Below are 15,027 nucleotides of genomic sequence, written 5' to 3'. Positions count from 1 at the left end.
CGCGCGCAGAGCAGGTTTATTGAACTACAGACAACACGCGGCCCCGGCAGCGGCGGGGCCGACGTGGAGGCGGCGGGAGGGGGCCCGGTTCAGGACGCAGAGCCGGGACTCAGCCACTCTGACAGATTGGAGATTTCCTGGAGCCACAGCGCGTCCTGCGGGAGGAAAGGGGGCCCGGGGTGAGGACCCCTTGGCAGCGGCCGGGTCCCCGCCCTCCCGCCGCGCCCTCCCCTTCGCGGCCTTAGCCCGGTTACCTCCAGGCCGCTCCTGGGGCCCGTCCTGTTTCTGCTAGGGGTCAGGGGAGCCGCGGTGGGTTCCGCGCGGCCCAAGGCGGCCTCTGACGGGTTCAGGGCCCGAGGGGAGCGGAAAGCCCGCGTCTCCCCCACTCCTTGGCAAAGGCTGCCTCTTTTGAGACTCTTGTTTTCTACTTGCCCGCTGGTCCCTAGGAGAAAACAAGCCCGCTCATCTTACTCCCATGTCCTGTGCGAGGACGACCCTTGGGGGAAACGTGGGAGAAAGGGAGGAGCTGGAGTCCGGCTCTCTTAGCCCTCCCACCTCAGAACCCTTTCATCTGGTCCTGTCCGGATCAAAACCCGGCAGCTCCGGGTCTTCAGGGTCAGACTGAGGCTGCACAATGGCTTCGGGGTCTCCCTGTAGCCACTGAGCTGGGCCTGGGAAGAGGCATCTGGGATTGAACCAAGCCCTCACTTTGGGCTTGTGCCCACTTGGTCACTTGACACAAATTACTCGTGGAGTCTGTACCATCCAGCTCCTCCCTCCCTGCCAAGCTGTGATTCCCCTGCCAGAAAGCCGGCCTCACCTCTCTCCCCCTTTGTTGCGCACGCTACATTAAGCAGTGCAAACTTAAAGTAAGTTTGGATCTATAGGTTCTTCCTGAGCACGTCCTGGGAATGTAGATCAATGAGCTTTTCCCTGGGTGAAGCTCACAGATGCTAGGAACGATGCAGAAGTGTGTACAAAGTCCAGGGGTAAAACAAAGAAGCTGTTAACCATCTCTGTAAGTGAAAAATGGTTTCCTTGAGATGTCTGAGATGGGTTTTGAAGGATGAAGAGTAATACACCGGACTGACAAGGCAGAGGAAAGGATTAACAGGCTGAAAGGGTTAAGCAAACACCCAAAGGCATTAAACAGTATCCCACACAAAATGCAAGGTGGGGGGTCCAAGGAGATGAATCTGAATGGGTTAGTGGGAATCAGAGAAGGCTAAGAAATGGATTTTTATCTGTAGGAAATAGGAAGGCAGTGAAGAGTTTTTAAACACTGGAGATATATTGTTAATTTTGTATTTCAGAACAATCATTCGTCAAAGGTTTGGCTTAGAGTCAACTTAGAAGAGGGAAGACCTCAAGAGCCCAGAAGTGAAGGCAGCAGGGATGAAGGAGTCAGAAGTATTCATAAGGCCAAATCGACAAGCCTTGGTGGTAGACTGGATATGAAACATTAGAATGGGGGGCATCTCAAACGAATCTCAGGTTTCAGATGTGAAAAACTGGATAGGTTGTGCTATTAATCATGACAGAGACTGAAGAAAGAAGAGCTGATCTTGGGTATGTGTGCAGAGGGCAAGATATCAGGAGAAAGGAAGTTAAGGTACCAGTGGGACCGCCATATGGAGCAGCCTAGTGAGCAGATATATCTCCCACCTAACACTCAGGAGAGACCTGGAATGGTCATACCAGCTGAGGAGTCTTCTGCCCAGAGGCAGGGGTCAATGCCTGGGATGGGAGAGAGCAGCTAGGGAGGGAGTGCAGTATGAGCACTGTTTGGGGGTGGCCAGAGGAAGCTAGTCGAAGAGAGAAGATAAGAGATGGGGATAACCTGGTGAGTCATAGTCTCACAGGGCCAAGCTCTGCAAATAGTCCAGGTGTGATAAATGCACAATCATCAATTTGGTAATTAAGAGGCCTTCCCAAACAAGAGACTTTGCAGTTCAGAGGCCACAGAGAAAGCAAGTGCCCTGGGTTAGGGAGAGAATGAAAGAAAGAGAGGGAAACAGTGTAGCTTGCTTTTTTGAGAACCTTGATTGAGATATGATGGAGAGAGAGAGGTGGGAGAAGTTCAAGATCATGGGAGATATCCTTTTGAAGATGGACCTCCTGAGGGAAAGGAACTCAGAAAAGAAGTTGAAGGTGCAGAAATGATAATGTGCTACCAAGAAAGCAGTAAGGATAATGCCACCCCTGAGCCTGGAGGGGGTGAGTCCCTATGCTGATAAGGTTCTGGCAGTGGGGGGAGTACAAACTGGTTGAGTTTACTGAAAAAAGAGATTAGTAAGTGAAGCAGGAGGCTAAATCAGGAGGACGAGGCTTGGTAGTTTTTTAAAAGAATGGAGTGGCCACTGAGGAGAAGACCAGGAAGACAATGGAAAGAATTGACAAACTGAAGGCTCCTCAGGGAATGGACCACAGGTGTACAGTGGCATCACACACTTAGTGATTTTCTTCAGTGTAGCTGCCCATGTGGAACATAGGACTGATGGCAACTAGAGTTGCAGCTCTGTAAGGCAGAGCAGCTCAAACACTCTTCTAGGGGGCGGTCCACCAGATCATAAACACCTAGATTTTAAGGCTTATGTTGCATTGTAGAAAAAGCATGGGCTTTAGAGGCAGCAGGAGTTCAGATCCTCCTCCTGCTAAGTGCTCTACCCGATCTCTGAACCTGGATTGTCTCTTGTGAGAGGGGGCCAATGCTACCCACCCCAAAGGGTCACTGTGAAAGTGGTCACTGGAAGAGCCTAGCATCTCCCTGGGTCCACAGAAGGTGCTGAATTAAATGTTAATTTTTTTCTTCTAAGGAAAGTACTTATTCTTTTGTCTTTTCACTACATAAATACTGAATCGTATGTGGTGAATACTGAATTGTGCTATATGATACGCTTCCGTTCTTCTAAACCTCCGAATCTAAATTATAGATTCTTGGCTTTGTACCAGCCTTCACTGCAGGGTTCTTTTCAGGAGGAACAGCCCCCACAACATTTAAAATACAGTTTAAATGACAGAATGATTCAGAAACACATCTTAGGCCTAAGCACAGGCACCATGCAGTATGTTGTAGCTGTTACCCTGGAATGAGGAATTTTACCAACAAAGCACAGTGCTGAAAGCAGTCCCCAAATTCCCTCAAGCCCAGGCATTGTTTGGTCCGACAGTGCATCCCCACCAGCCTGGCTCTGTTAGAGATAGACCAGAGCCGGACTGCCTGGGTTTGAATTCTGGCTCTGTCGTTTACTAGCATTGTGACCTCAGGTAAGTTTATTGACATCTCTGGGCCTCCGTTTCCTCATCTGTAAAATGAGGATAATAATAGTACCATAGTATTGTTTTGAGAATTAAGAGCGTTAATACACTTTCAAATCTCGACTAGTGCCTGGCACCTGCACCATACCAGTTCAAGCACCAGTGGCTATGATTATTTTCAGACATACACACCTGCTCCTGCAGGCCCTGAAGGCTGTTTAAGTATTGGAGGGAGGGGAAAAGACAATATAATCACCATCACATTACACACACTGGCACCTCCCCATAACATTTATCAAGGTTGAGGTGGTGTCTGCATCCAGGAGCAGACTCCGGAGCCCCAAACACAGTAGTAACCAAAACCAAGGACAGCCACAGTAGCAACACTATAATGATGAAAACATTGAAGGAACCAACTGAATTCAGGGCCCTGCCCCATCATGTGCAGCTATCTAACTGCACAAACTGTGAGAAATTTCTAGTCCTATCGTACCAGCTTTTGTAAGGGAATGCCTCCTGCTACCCCAGAATACCCAGAGTGGTGGTGGGAGCCAACCAAATCCCAGAAGAACATTGCTGTGGTGTAAGGTGCTGTCTGAAAGTTTGAAGTCACATCTTTTACTTCCCAGCTTTGATCCAGGGCTCACCTGAGAAGCTGAAGCCTTACCTGCAAGGAGCTCCAGGCTGCTGTTCTCATGTGCATCCTCTGTGCTCTGCTCTGCATTGTTTTTCTCTGGGAGCAGCTGCTTAAAAAATTAGAAGTCCTAAGTGAGTTTTGCAGAAGCATGAACAAGCCCCAGTGAGAAGACGTGCCTGGTGGCTTTGTTGACTTCACAGGGCTTTCCTCCTTCACCTGGAACCCCCTCTTACTTCCTCCTGGCTCATGTGAACCCCCCTGCCCAGCCCCCAACTTTCAAGACTTCCTTCTTCTTTTGGAGCCTTTGCAGTTCACTCCAGCCATTCCGGGCATTTCCTAGCTTTTCTGAACTCCGGTCACTCATGTACTGTCTGCTCCATTCCTTGGGCTCTTAAGTATGCATTGCATGCCCCTTTTCATCAATTTATGTATTTATGTCCATTTTCTACATCTTAAATTCCTTGTAAGGTTCATCATGCCTGTATCTCTTTTACAGCTAGCATAGTGCCTTGCACAGGGTAAGTGCTCAACAAATGACTGACTGAGGTCAAACATGGGAAGCCACAGGGCACATTTTGTAGTCTTGTGTAGCCTTTCAAAGCCCTGCTATTTGGTTCAATTTGGACAGAGAAACAAAGGTCAGAACCCAATCCTCCCAGCTCCTTGTTTTTCAATACAAGTATATAAAAATAGATATCCTGTTCATCAAAATTACAAACTTTTGTGCTTCAAGGGACACTTAAATGAAAGTGAAAAGTCAACCCACAAGAATGGGAGAAAATATTTGGAAATCATATCTTATAAGGGACTTGTATCCAGAATAAAGAACTCATAGTTCAACTTTAAAATAACAACCCAATAAAAAAATGGGTTTGACAAAGAATTTGAATAGACATTTCTCCAAAGAAGAGATATAAATGGCCAATAAGCACATGAAAAGATGCTCAACATCATTATTCATTAGGGATATGCAAATCAAAGCCACTATGAGGTACCACTTTATACCCACTGGGATGGTAGTAATAATAATAGATAATAACAACTGTGGATGGGGATGTGGAAAAATTGGAACCATTACACAGTGCCGGTGGGAAAGTAAAATAATGCAGCCAGTTTGAGTTACCATATGAGTTACCATATGACCCAGCAATTCCGCCCCTAGCTATACACCAAAGAGAATTACAAACATATGTCCACACACACAAAAATGTTTACATCAGCATTATTCATAATAGCCAAAAAGTGGAAATAACATGTCTATCACCTGATGGATGGATTAAAAAATGTGGTATATATCCATACAATGGACTATTACTCAACCATAAAAAGGAATGTACTGTTACCTGTTACAACATGGATGAACCTTGAAAACATGCTAAGTGAAAGAAGCCAGACACAAAAATCCACTTACTGTATGATTCCATTTATATGAAATATCCAGTATAGGCAAATCCACTGAGAGGAAAAGTAAATTAGTGGTTGCCAGGGGACAGGAGATAGGAGAATTGGGACTGACTGCAAATTAGGTACAAGGTTTTTTTCTTTGGCGTGATGGAGATGTTCTGGAATTTACTGGTGATGGTTGCAAACCACAGTGAATATACTTAAAACCACTGAATTGTAAATTTACAGTGGTAAATTTTATGGTATGTGAATTATAACTCAATAAAAAATGTATTCTATCATATGTTGTTTACCAAGGCAAGTTTCAGTTTCTAAGTAATTATATTCCAAGAAACATAGAAGAGGTAAAGATGGCCCTAAAGGTGTGAAAAAAGAAACAGTATTAGGAAAATTTCCAAACATCTTTTTTCTTCTTTGAGAAAAAGCTTATTCTTTTACTTCACTCCAGCCTAGAAATCTCATGTAATAAACATTTACTCAAGGAAATACCTACATTCAGATATAAATCTCTGAGTCCTAGGAGAGCCTTGCACACCTTCCATTCTCATCAGGTCCCCCAGATGAGACAGCCCTATCCTCAGGATAGACCTCCTTGAGTTTAACACTCGATGAGACATTTAATTCTGGTCTACCACCTGCGAAACAATACCTTTCCTTAAGAAGCTGCCTCCATGCTACTGCTCCTGCTTACTCTGGGTTTAAGTTTTTAGTCCCTACACTCAAATGTGACAGTAAGTCCAGGATTACTATCTTGTCTTCATGGCCCACTGTCCTCTGTTCCAACACCAAGGCTTAAAATCTCCACTCCTGGCACGACCTTTCCATGAATATATTCTATCAGACACTAAATATTCTCTCATTTCTTTCATTTCTCCATAAACTATATAATAGCCATAGATGGTTTTATTCAATATTACTCGAGGTCAACTATTCTACTTTACCTGTTTAGAAATGGAAACTGAGGGACTGGTGCAGAGGTAAAAGAATTGGACCTATCATCATTAATCTTGTAGTTTTTAGCTATAGCCACTGGGTGCCAGTCGTGTGCCACTAACAAGTTACTAATCACTAAATGGCCATTATCCGAGGGAAACGGTAATGATCTTGAGTAGAGAAGTATGGGTTTGGTCACTCATCTTCCCTGGGCTTGTGATCCAGTCCTATATGGCAAAAATGTTACTAGGCTTCGGATCCAGGAGACCTCATTATAAATCCTAGCCTTGCCATTTACTGACTGTGTGATTCTGGGCAAATTAGAAAAGTTCTCTAACCAGTTTCTTCATCTATAAAATGGGAAATCTACAACCTACCTCATAGGATTTTTGTAGAGATTAAAGTGGAAATCTTGGCACAGATTAGGGATTCAATAAATGTTCCTTCCTTCCAAGCCCTATGACTACTGCGTAAGACTAGCCAGCCATCTGCCAAATTTACTGGGCTGTGAATGGCCCTGAGGCTATGGGCCATCACTATAGCAATACAGTGGGGCAAAGGAGGTCAGATCATTTCCTTTTCAGATCTCACTGGGATATCAGAGAGGCCCAAGCAAAAGGACTTCACAGGCTGAAACACTCGTAGATCCTGCCCATATATCTCAGGTCTTATGATAATGCCACATGCCTTACCCTTGACCTATCCCTAGAAATTTGAAGATATAGATGGCTGTAGTGAATTGAATAGTAGCCCCCCAAAAGATATGTCCAAGTCTTAACCACTAGTACCTGTGAATGTGCAAAGGGTCTTTGCAGATGTAATTAAGGATCTCAAGATCATTGTGGATTTAGAGAGGGCCCTAAATCCAATGACAGGTGTCCTTGTAAGAGAAAGGCAGAGGGAGACTTGAGAGACAAAGGGGAATGGCCATGTGAAGATGGAGGCAGAGACTGGAGTCATGTGGCCACAAGTCAAGGAACATCTGGGGCCACCAGAGCTGGAAGGGGTAAGGAAGGATTCTCCTCTAGAGCCTTTGGAGGGAGTGTGACCCTGCCAACACCTTGATTTCAGACTTCTGGACTCCAGAACTCTGAGATAATGAATTTCTTTTGTTTTTAAGCTACCAAATTTGTGGTAATTTGTTACAACATCCACGGGTAACTGATACAATGGGTATTAGCTTTTACCTATTCGCTCAAGTTGTGGGCAGCAGCTTACCGAGCTGAAGGGAAACCAGCAAGAGCATTTGCAGTGAGCCAGTTGAAAGGAACGGCAGATGCATTCCTAGGAAGGTGCTTCCTAGAAGGTACATGCAGCCATGAAAAAAACAGTGCAGTGAAGGGAGTATTTATAGGGGCTTCACTGCTACAAAGCAGAGGAGAGTGGGCAAATCCGTGAGATGCTGTGATCCTTGGGTGACTAGGTACCCAAACCTCCCCATCTGATCAGGCAAACAAAAGTAGGAAAGAGGCAGAAGAGGTGTCTCTCAGAAACAGTGTCTGTAATTTTTATAGCAACTTTATTGAGATGTAACTTGCATACATATAATGAATTGCATCTTTATAAAATGTACAATTTGATAAGTTTTGGCAAATGTACATACTTGTGAAACCATCAAGATAACCAGCATATCCATCACCCTCAAAAGCTTCTTTTGCCCTTCATTACTCCTCCACTCCCTCCAACTCCTATGTCTCCCGTCTTCAAGCAACCACTGATCTGTAACTACAGAGTAATTGTCATTTTATAGAATTGTTATAAATTCAGTCAAGCAGTGTGTACTCTTGTATTTCCACGTTTTTTCATTCAGCATGATTATTTAGAGATTCATCCATCCTACTGTGTGTATCAACAGTTCACTCCTTTTATTGCTGAGTAGTATTCCACTGAATGGATATGCCACAGTGTGTTTATTCATTTACCTGTTGACACTGGGTTGTTTCCAGTTTTTGGCTGTTACAAATATGGTAGATGTGCCATGAACACTGGTGTAAACATTTTTGTGTGGTATATGCTTTCATTTCTCTTGGGTAAATACCTAGAAGTAGAATGGCTAGGTCGTGAGATAGGTGTATATTTAACTTTTTAAGAAACTGCAAAACTGTTCTCCAAAGTGGTTGTATCATTTTTTATTCCTACAAATAGGGTATAAGAGTTCCAGTTCCTGCACATCCTTGCCAACACCTGGTATGGTCAGTCTTTTTATTCCAAGTAGGTGTGAAATATTATTTCATTGTGGTTTTGATTTGCACTTCCCTAATGACTAATAATGTTGAGCATATTTTTGTATGTTTTTTTTAATTAATTAATTAATTAATTTTATTTATTTTTTTGGCTGCATTGGGTCTTCATTGCTGCGCGTGGGCTTTCTCTAGTTGCAGTGAGTGGGGGCTACTCTTCATTGTGGTTCGCAGGCTTCTCATTGTGGTGGCTTCTCTTGTTGCAGAGCACGGGCTCTAGGCGCGCGGACTTCAATAGTTGTGGCATGCGGGCTTAGTTGCTCCACGGCATGTGGGATCTTCTGGGACCGGGGCTCAAACCCATGTCCCCTGCATTGGCAGGTGATTCTTAACCACTGCGCCACCAGGGAAGTCCCCATATTTTTGTATGTTTATTTGCTGTTTGTATATCTTCTTTTGTAAAATGTGTGTTCAAATCTTTTGCCAATTAAAAAAATTGGGTTGTTTGTTTTCTTATTATTGAGGTTTGAGAGTTTTAAAATAATCTGAACATGACGGTAAGATTTTTAACTAAAAGTTCAACTTCCTTAATAGTATAAAACTACCAGGTATATGGAGCTATTTCTTCTTGAGTGAACTTTGGTAATTTATGTCTTTCAAGGAATTTTCCATTTAATCTAAATTGTCAAATTTAGTGCAGTGTTCATAATATTCCCCGATAATCCTTTTAATATCTGATGCCACCTCTCTAATTTCTGATATTAGTGGCAATTTGTGTCTTCTCTTATTAATCTTCTTTCTCAATGAACCACCTTTACGTTTCATTGATTTTTTTTCTCTTTTGTTTTTCTATTTTACTGACTTCCACTCTGATCTTTATTATTTCATACTTCTGTTTATGTTTAATTTGCTCTTCTTATTCTCGTTGAAGTTGGAAGCTGAGGTCATTGATTTAAAACCTTTTTCTTTATCTTTTTCTTTTTGGCCGCACCACATGGCATGTGGGACCTTAGTTCCCCAATCAGGGATCAAACCCCTGCCCCCTGCAGTGGAAACACGGAGTCTTAACCATTGAACCACCAGGGAAGTCCCGAGACCTTTTTCTTTTCTAACACAGGTATTTTCCTCTCTAAGTACTGCACTAGCTATGTCTCACAAATTTTGATAACATGTACTTCCATTTTAATTAAATTAAAATATTTTCTACTTTCTCTTTTGATTTTGTGTTTGACCCATGGGTTGTTTATAAGTGTGTCATCTAGTTTCCAAATATTTGGAGTTTTCCAGATATCTTTTTCTTATTGATTTTATTATAATAAAATATAATAATTCTATTGTGGTCAAAAACATACTTTATATGACTCAGATCCTTTAAAATTTATTGAGATGTATTTAATGGCTCAGAATATAGTCTATCTTGCTATATGTCCCTTGCATACTTAAAAATAATGTATAGTCTACTGTGGTTGGGCAGAGTATTTTATAAGTATCAGTTAGGTAAAGTTAATTCATAGTGTTATTTGAGACTTCTACAAACTTACTAATTTTTTTTTTTTTGGCTGCGTTGGGTCTTCGTTGCTGCGCACGGGCTTTTTCTCTAGTTGTGGTGAGGCGGGGCTACTCTTTATTGTGGTGCGCGGGCTTCTAATTGTGGTGGCTTCTCTTGTTGCAGAGCAAGAGCTCTGGGTGCGCGGGCTTCAGAAGCTGCAGCACGTGGGCTCAGTAGTTGTGGCTTGCGGGCTCTAGTGCGCAGGCTCAGTAGTTGTGGTGCACGGGCTTAGTTGCCCCACAGCATGGGGGATCTTCCGGGACCAGGGATCGAACCCGTGTCCCCTGCATCGGCAGGTGGATTCTTAACCACTGCGCCACCAGGGAAGTCCCCAGACTTACTGATTTTTCTGTCTACTTGTTCTACAAATTACTGAGAGAGGTATGTCGCGATCTCCCAATATAATTGTGGACTTCATTTCTCCTTAGAGTTCTATTAATTTTGCTTCATGCATTTAAAAACTCTCTAAAAAGTTTTATGAATGTTTAGAGCTATTGTGTTCATTGTACTCACTGTATTATATTCATCATTATGAAGTAACCCTCTTTATCCCTAGTAATATTCTTTGCTCTGAATTCTACTTTGTCTGATACTATACCCTCTCCAGCTCTCTTTTTATTAGTGTAAGCATGGTATATCTTTTTCTATTCTTTTACTTTTAATCCATTTCTGTCTTTATATTTAAAGTGGGATTCTTGTAGGCAGCATATAGTTGGCTTTTTATTCAATCTAACAATCTCTGCCTTTTAATTGGGTTGTTTAGACTATATTTAATACGATAATTGATATGGCTGGGTTTAATATATCATCTTACTAATTGTTTTCTATTTGTCTCATCTGTTCTTTGTTCTCTTTTCTTTTTCATCTTCTTCTTCTTTTAGATTGAGTATTTTTTGATAGATTATTTTCTAGTGCAGTTTTAAGTTCATAGCAAAATTGAGCAGAAGATAGAGAGATTTCCCATATTCCCTCTGTCCCCACTGATGCCTCTCCCATTATCAACATCCCCCACTGGAATGGTACATTTGTTACAATTGATGAACCTACACTGACATATCATTATCATCCAAATTTCATAGTTTATGTTAGGGTTCACTCCTGGTGTATATTTTGTGGGTTCAAACAGATGTATAATGACACATATCTACCATTATACTATCATATGGAATAATTTCACTGCCCTAAAAGTCCTCTGTTCTCCCCCTATTCATTCCTCCTTTCCTCCTAACCCCTGACAACCACTGATTTTTTTTTTTTTTTTTTTAATTTTTTTTTAATTTATTTATTTATGGCTGTGTTAGGTCTTCGTTTCTGCGCGAGGGCTCTCTCTAATTGCGGCAAGCGGGGGCCACTCTTCATCGCGGTGCGCGGGCCTCTCACTATCACGGCCTCTCTTGTTGCAGAGCACAGGCTCCAGACGCGCAGGCTCAGTAGTTGTGGCTCACAGGCCCAGCTGCTCCGCGGCACGTGGGATCCTCCCAGACCAGGGCTCGAACCCGCGTCCCCTGCATTGGCAGGCAGATTCTCAACCACTGCGCCACCAGGGAAGCCCCACCACTGATTTTTTTTTTACTGTCTCCACAGAGTTTTGCCTTTTTCAGAATATCATGCACTGTATTTGGAATCATATAGTATGTTGCCTTTTCAGGTTGGCTTCCTTTTACTTACTTATATGCATTTAAGTTTCCTCATATCTTTTCATGGCATGATAGCTCATTTCTTTTTCAGCACTGAATAATATTCCATTGTCTGCATGTACCACAGTTTATTTATCCATTCACCTACTGATGGATATCTTGGTTGCTTCCAAGTTTTGGCAATTATGAAGAAGGCTGCTGTAAACATCTGTGTACAAGTTTTTGTGTGGACATAAGTTGTAACTCCTTTGGGTAAATACCAAGGAGCATGATTACTGGATCACATGGTAAGAGTATGTTTAGTTTTATACAAAACTGCCAAACTGTCTTCCAAAGTAGCTGTACTATTTTGCATGCCCACCAGCAATAAATGAGAGTTCCTGTTGTTCCACATCTTTGCCAGCATTTGGATTTTGGCCCTTCTGGTAAGTGTGTAGTGATATCTCATTGTTGTTTTAATTTACATTTCCCTGATGACATATGATGTGGACCATCTTTTCATGTGCTTATTTGCTATCTGATGCCATTTTTCGTGAGGTATCTGTTAAGGTCTTTGACCCATTTAAAAATTTTTGTTGAGTGAATCCATGGCAGAGCGGGCAATTTGAACGCCACCCAGCCGGGGCACGCGGCCGGGGCGCTGCTGGCCCTCACCTGGACGCCAGCCTCTGCCTCTGGACCCAGAAGGCCGAGAAAGAGCCGCGGGTCCACAACCCTGAGCGCCTGCCATGGGCCCGCGCCGACAGATCCGTAAGCCCGAAGCCCCAAGGAGGCGCACCGCAAGCCCGGCTCCCGCCGCCGCCCGGCCGGGCCCATACTTAGGCACTTCCTCCCGTCAACTTGCTCGCCGGAGACATTGGGTTCTGAAGGAGATTCGAACTCTTGAGAAGAGCACACACCTGTTGTTAAGGAAGAACCCCCTTCTGCCGCCTGGCAAGAGAAATATGTGTTAAATTCACTCATGGTGTGGACTTCAATTGGCAAGCTCAGGCCATGCTGGCCCTACAAGAGGCAGCAGAAGCGTTTCTAGTTCATCTCTTTGAGGATGCCCATCTCCTCTCCTTACATGCCAGCCGCGTCCTTCTCTTCCCAAAGGATGTGCCGCTGGCCAGGAGGATCCGAGGCATTCAGGAAGGGCTCGGCTGAGCTCCTGCCGCCCGTGACTCTGGATGATACCCGGGAATCTGCCCGTAACCAGGACCAGATCCTGTACAAGGTGCTGCCTGGACTTGCTGTCTCTGAGCAGAGTGTGCGTGTTGCTTTTGTAATTAGGTTTTTTTAAGAAGAAGACTGCATGGCTTTCCTCTGTAACAGAAGTAGTATATGACAGAGTCAACACACTCTGAAAGTCCTGAGAATAATTTTCAGATGAGGAGCCTCCAAGTTTGACTTCACTTTGCAAATTATTCATACGACTGATGATTTGGAAGACATTTCCAAATCATTTCCACCAGCAATAAATGAGAGTTCCTGTTGTTCCACATCTTTGCCAGCATTTGGATTTTGGCCCTTCTGGTAAGTGTGTAGTGATATCTCATTGTTGTTTTAATTTACATTTCCCTGATGACATATGATGTGGACCATCTTTTCTAGATCTGTACCATTTAAATTTTTTACCATATGTATATTTACTTTTATTTAAAACATAAGGGAAAAAATAAGAGACGACCACTTCAATCAGTTGCATGGAAGAGCCTGGCGCATCCAGCATACAAATCTCTGTCCTTCAGATTGACTTCATCATTAGTGGCAGCAGCATGTTCCTGTGTGGATTGTGCCTGTCGACAGATTATATAGCTTTTCAAAAACTCAATTGGGGGCTTCCCTGGTGGCGCAGTGGTTGGGAGTCTGCCTGCCGGTGCAGGGGACGCGGGTTCGAGCCCTGGTCTGGGAGGATCCCACGTGCCGCAGAGCGGCTGGGCCCGTTGGCCACAACTGCTGAGCCTGCGCGTCTGGAGCCTGTGCTCCGCAACAAGAGAGGCCGCGATAGTGAGAGGCCCGCGCACCGCGATGAGGAGTGGCCCCCGCTTGCCGCAGCTGGGGAAGGCCCTCGCACGGAGGCGAGGACCCAACGCAGCCATAAATGGATAAATAAATAAATAATTTAAAAAAAAAAAAAACTCAATTGGGATGAAAATAGGAAATTGTTAAGGTTTGATGTTCTGGCTCCTTCTGGTAAATTCCTATCAAAATCATTCAGAAATTCTAGCTTGTAGAATTTATTTTATTCTTATTTACAAATCATAAGACGATGTATCATAATTTATACTTCAGAATTTTTCATTACAGGACTTTTAAGAGCCTTTTCAATGTTTTTACAGGTATTTTTTATAACTTCCTTGTGGAGAGATAATAAAAGTAATTCTTTAATGAGAAAAAGTTAAAGCGAAGTTACTATTATACAGAGATTATACTGTGTTCTTTGTGTGTTAGCGTTAAGTTCTTCATTTGGACACTTTGCCAACAGCCACAATTTAAACGAGAGAATTCAGGGATGTGTTTTTGTCTCCAGTGGAGTAGAGTATGAGCAGATAAAAACCTTGCCCATCTCTTGTAACTGAAAGCAGTTTAAGAGATTTCCAGAGAAATGGGAAGTGCCACCCGAAGACTTTTAGATATTGTGTGTGGTGAAAATGATTAGGGAGGGTGGATACTAATAATGATGTGTCAGCCAACTGAATTGAGAGACAAACTAAAGGGAAAAGGACCAAGTTCTGTTGTTTGATAAATTTTAACCCTTTGGAAAAACCTTTTCCTGTTCGACATCAACTCATTTTTATGTAGACATTGGAATAAAGCTTATCTATCTATGACTATAAAAAAAAAATTGGGGGGACTTCCCTGATGGTCCAGTGGCTAAGACTCCGCACTCCCAATGCAGCGGGCCCGGGTTCGATCCCTGGTCAGGGAAGTAGATCCCACATGCCACAGCTAAGACCCAACACAACCAAATAAATAAATATTTTAAAAAAAAATTTTTTTTTCTTGTTGTTGATTTTTAAGAGTTCTTTGTGTATTTTGGATAATAGTCCTTTAATCAGAGGTGTCTTGTAAATACCTTCTCCCAGCCTGTGGCTTGTCTTCTCATTCTCTTGAGGGTTGAATATTTTTTATGATTCCATTTTATCTCCTTTCTTGGATTATTAGGTATAACTCCTTGATGTGTTATTTTGATGGTTCCTTTCATCTTTAACTTACCAGTTTATTCAAGTAATATTATACCACTCCACAGATAGCATAAATCCTTACAACTATACATCTCCATTTCTCTCCTCCTGGTCTGTGCGCTATTGTTGTCATACATTTTACTTCTAACATAGGTTATAGACCTCAAAATACATTATTACTGTTTTTGCTTTAAAAAGTTAATTATGTTTTAAAGAGATTTAAATAATAAGAAAAGTCTTTATATTTATCCACATAGTTACC

At 42.8% G+C, this 15,027-nt stretch overlaps 2 protein-coding genes across 2 annotated transcripts in view; one reads left to right on the top strand and one right to left on the bottom strand.

Annotated features, from left to right (window-relative positions):
• Positions 1-13: 13 nt before the first annotated feature.
• Positions 14-15,027, bottom strand: part of C8H11orf80 (chromosome 8 C11orf80 homolog) — a 94,773-nt gene continuing 79,759 nt past the window's right edge. Inside the window, exons 14-16 of the mRNA XM_036861377.1 lie at positions 3,926-4,001; positions 255-442; positions 14-155 (exon numbers count right to left, since the gene is read on the bottom strand). Of these exons, the coding sequence (XP_036717272.1) occupies positions 90-155; positions 255-442; positions 3,926-4,001 (330 nt within the window). The 3' untranslated portion in view covers positions 14-89. The remainder of the gene's footprint in view (positions 156-254; positions 443-3,925; positions 4,002-15,027) is intronic.
• LOC118899325 (histone H3-like centromeric protein A) lies at positions 12,264-13,254 on the top strand. Its single transcript, XM_036860889.1, is given in 2 exon segments — positions 12,264-12,512; positions 12,514-13,254. Coding segments are annotated over 2 exon segments (417 nt in total). The 5' UTR covers positions 12,264-12,326; the 3' UTR covers positions 12,745-13,254.

Source organism: Balaenoptera musculus, chromosome 8, assembly GCF_009873245.2.
Source record: "Balaenoptera musculus isolate JJ_BM4_2016_0621 chromosome 8, mBalMus1.pri.v3, whole genome shotgun sequence".
NCBI classification, from domain to species: Eukaryota; Metazoa; Chordata; class Mammalia; order Artiodactyla; family Balaenopteridae; genus Balaenoptera; species Balaenoptera musculus.
The sequence above is the reverse complement of the archived record's forward strand: the minus strand, read 5'-3'. Positions and strand labels throughout refer to the sequence as shown.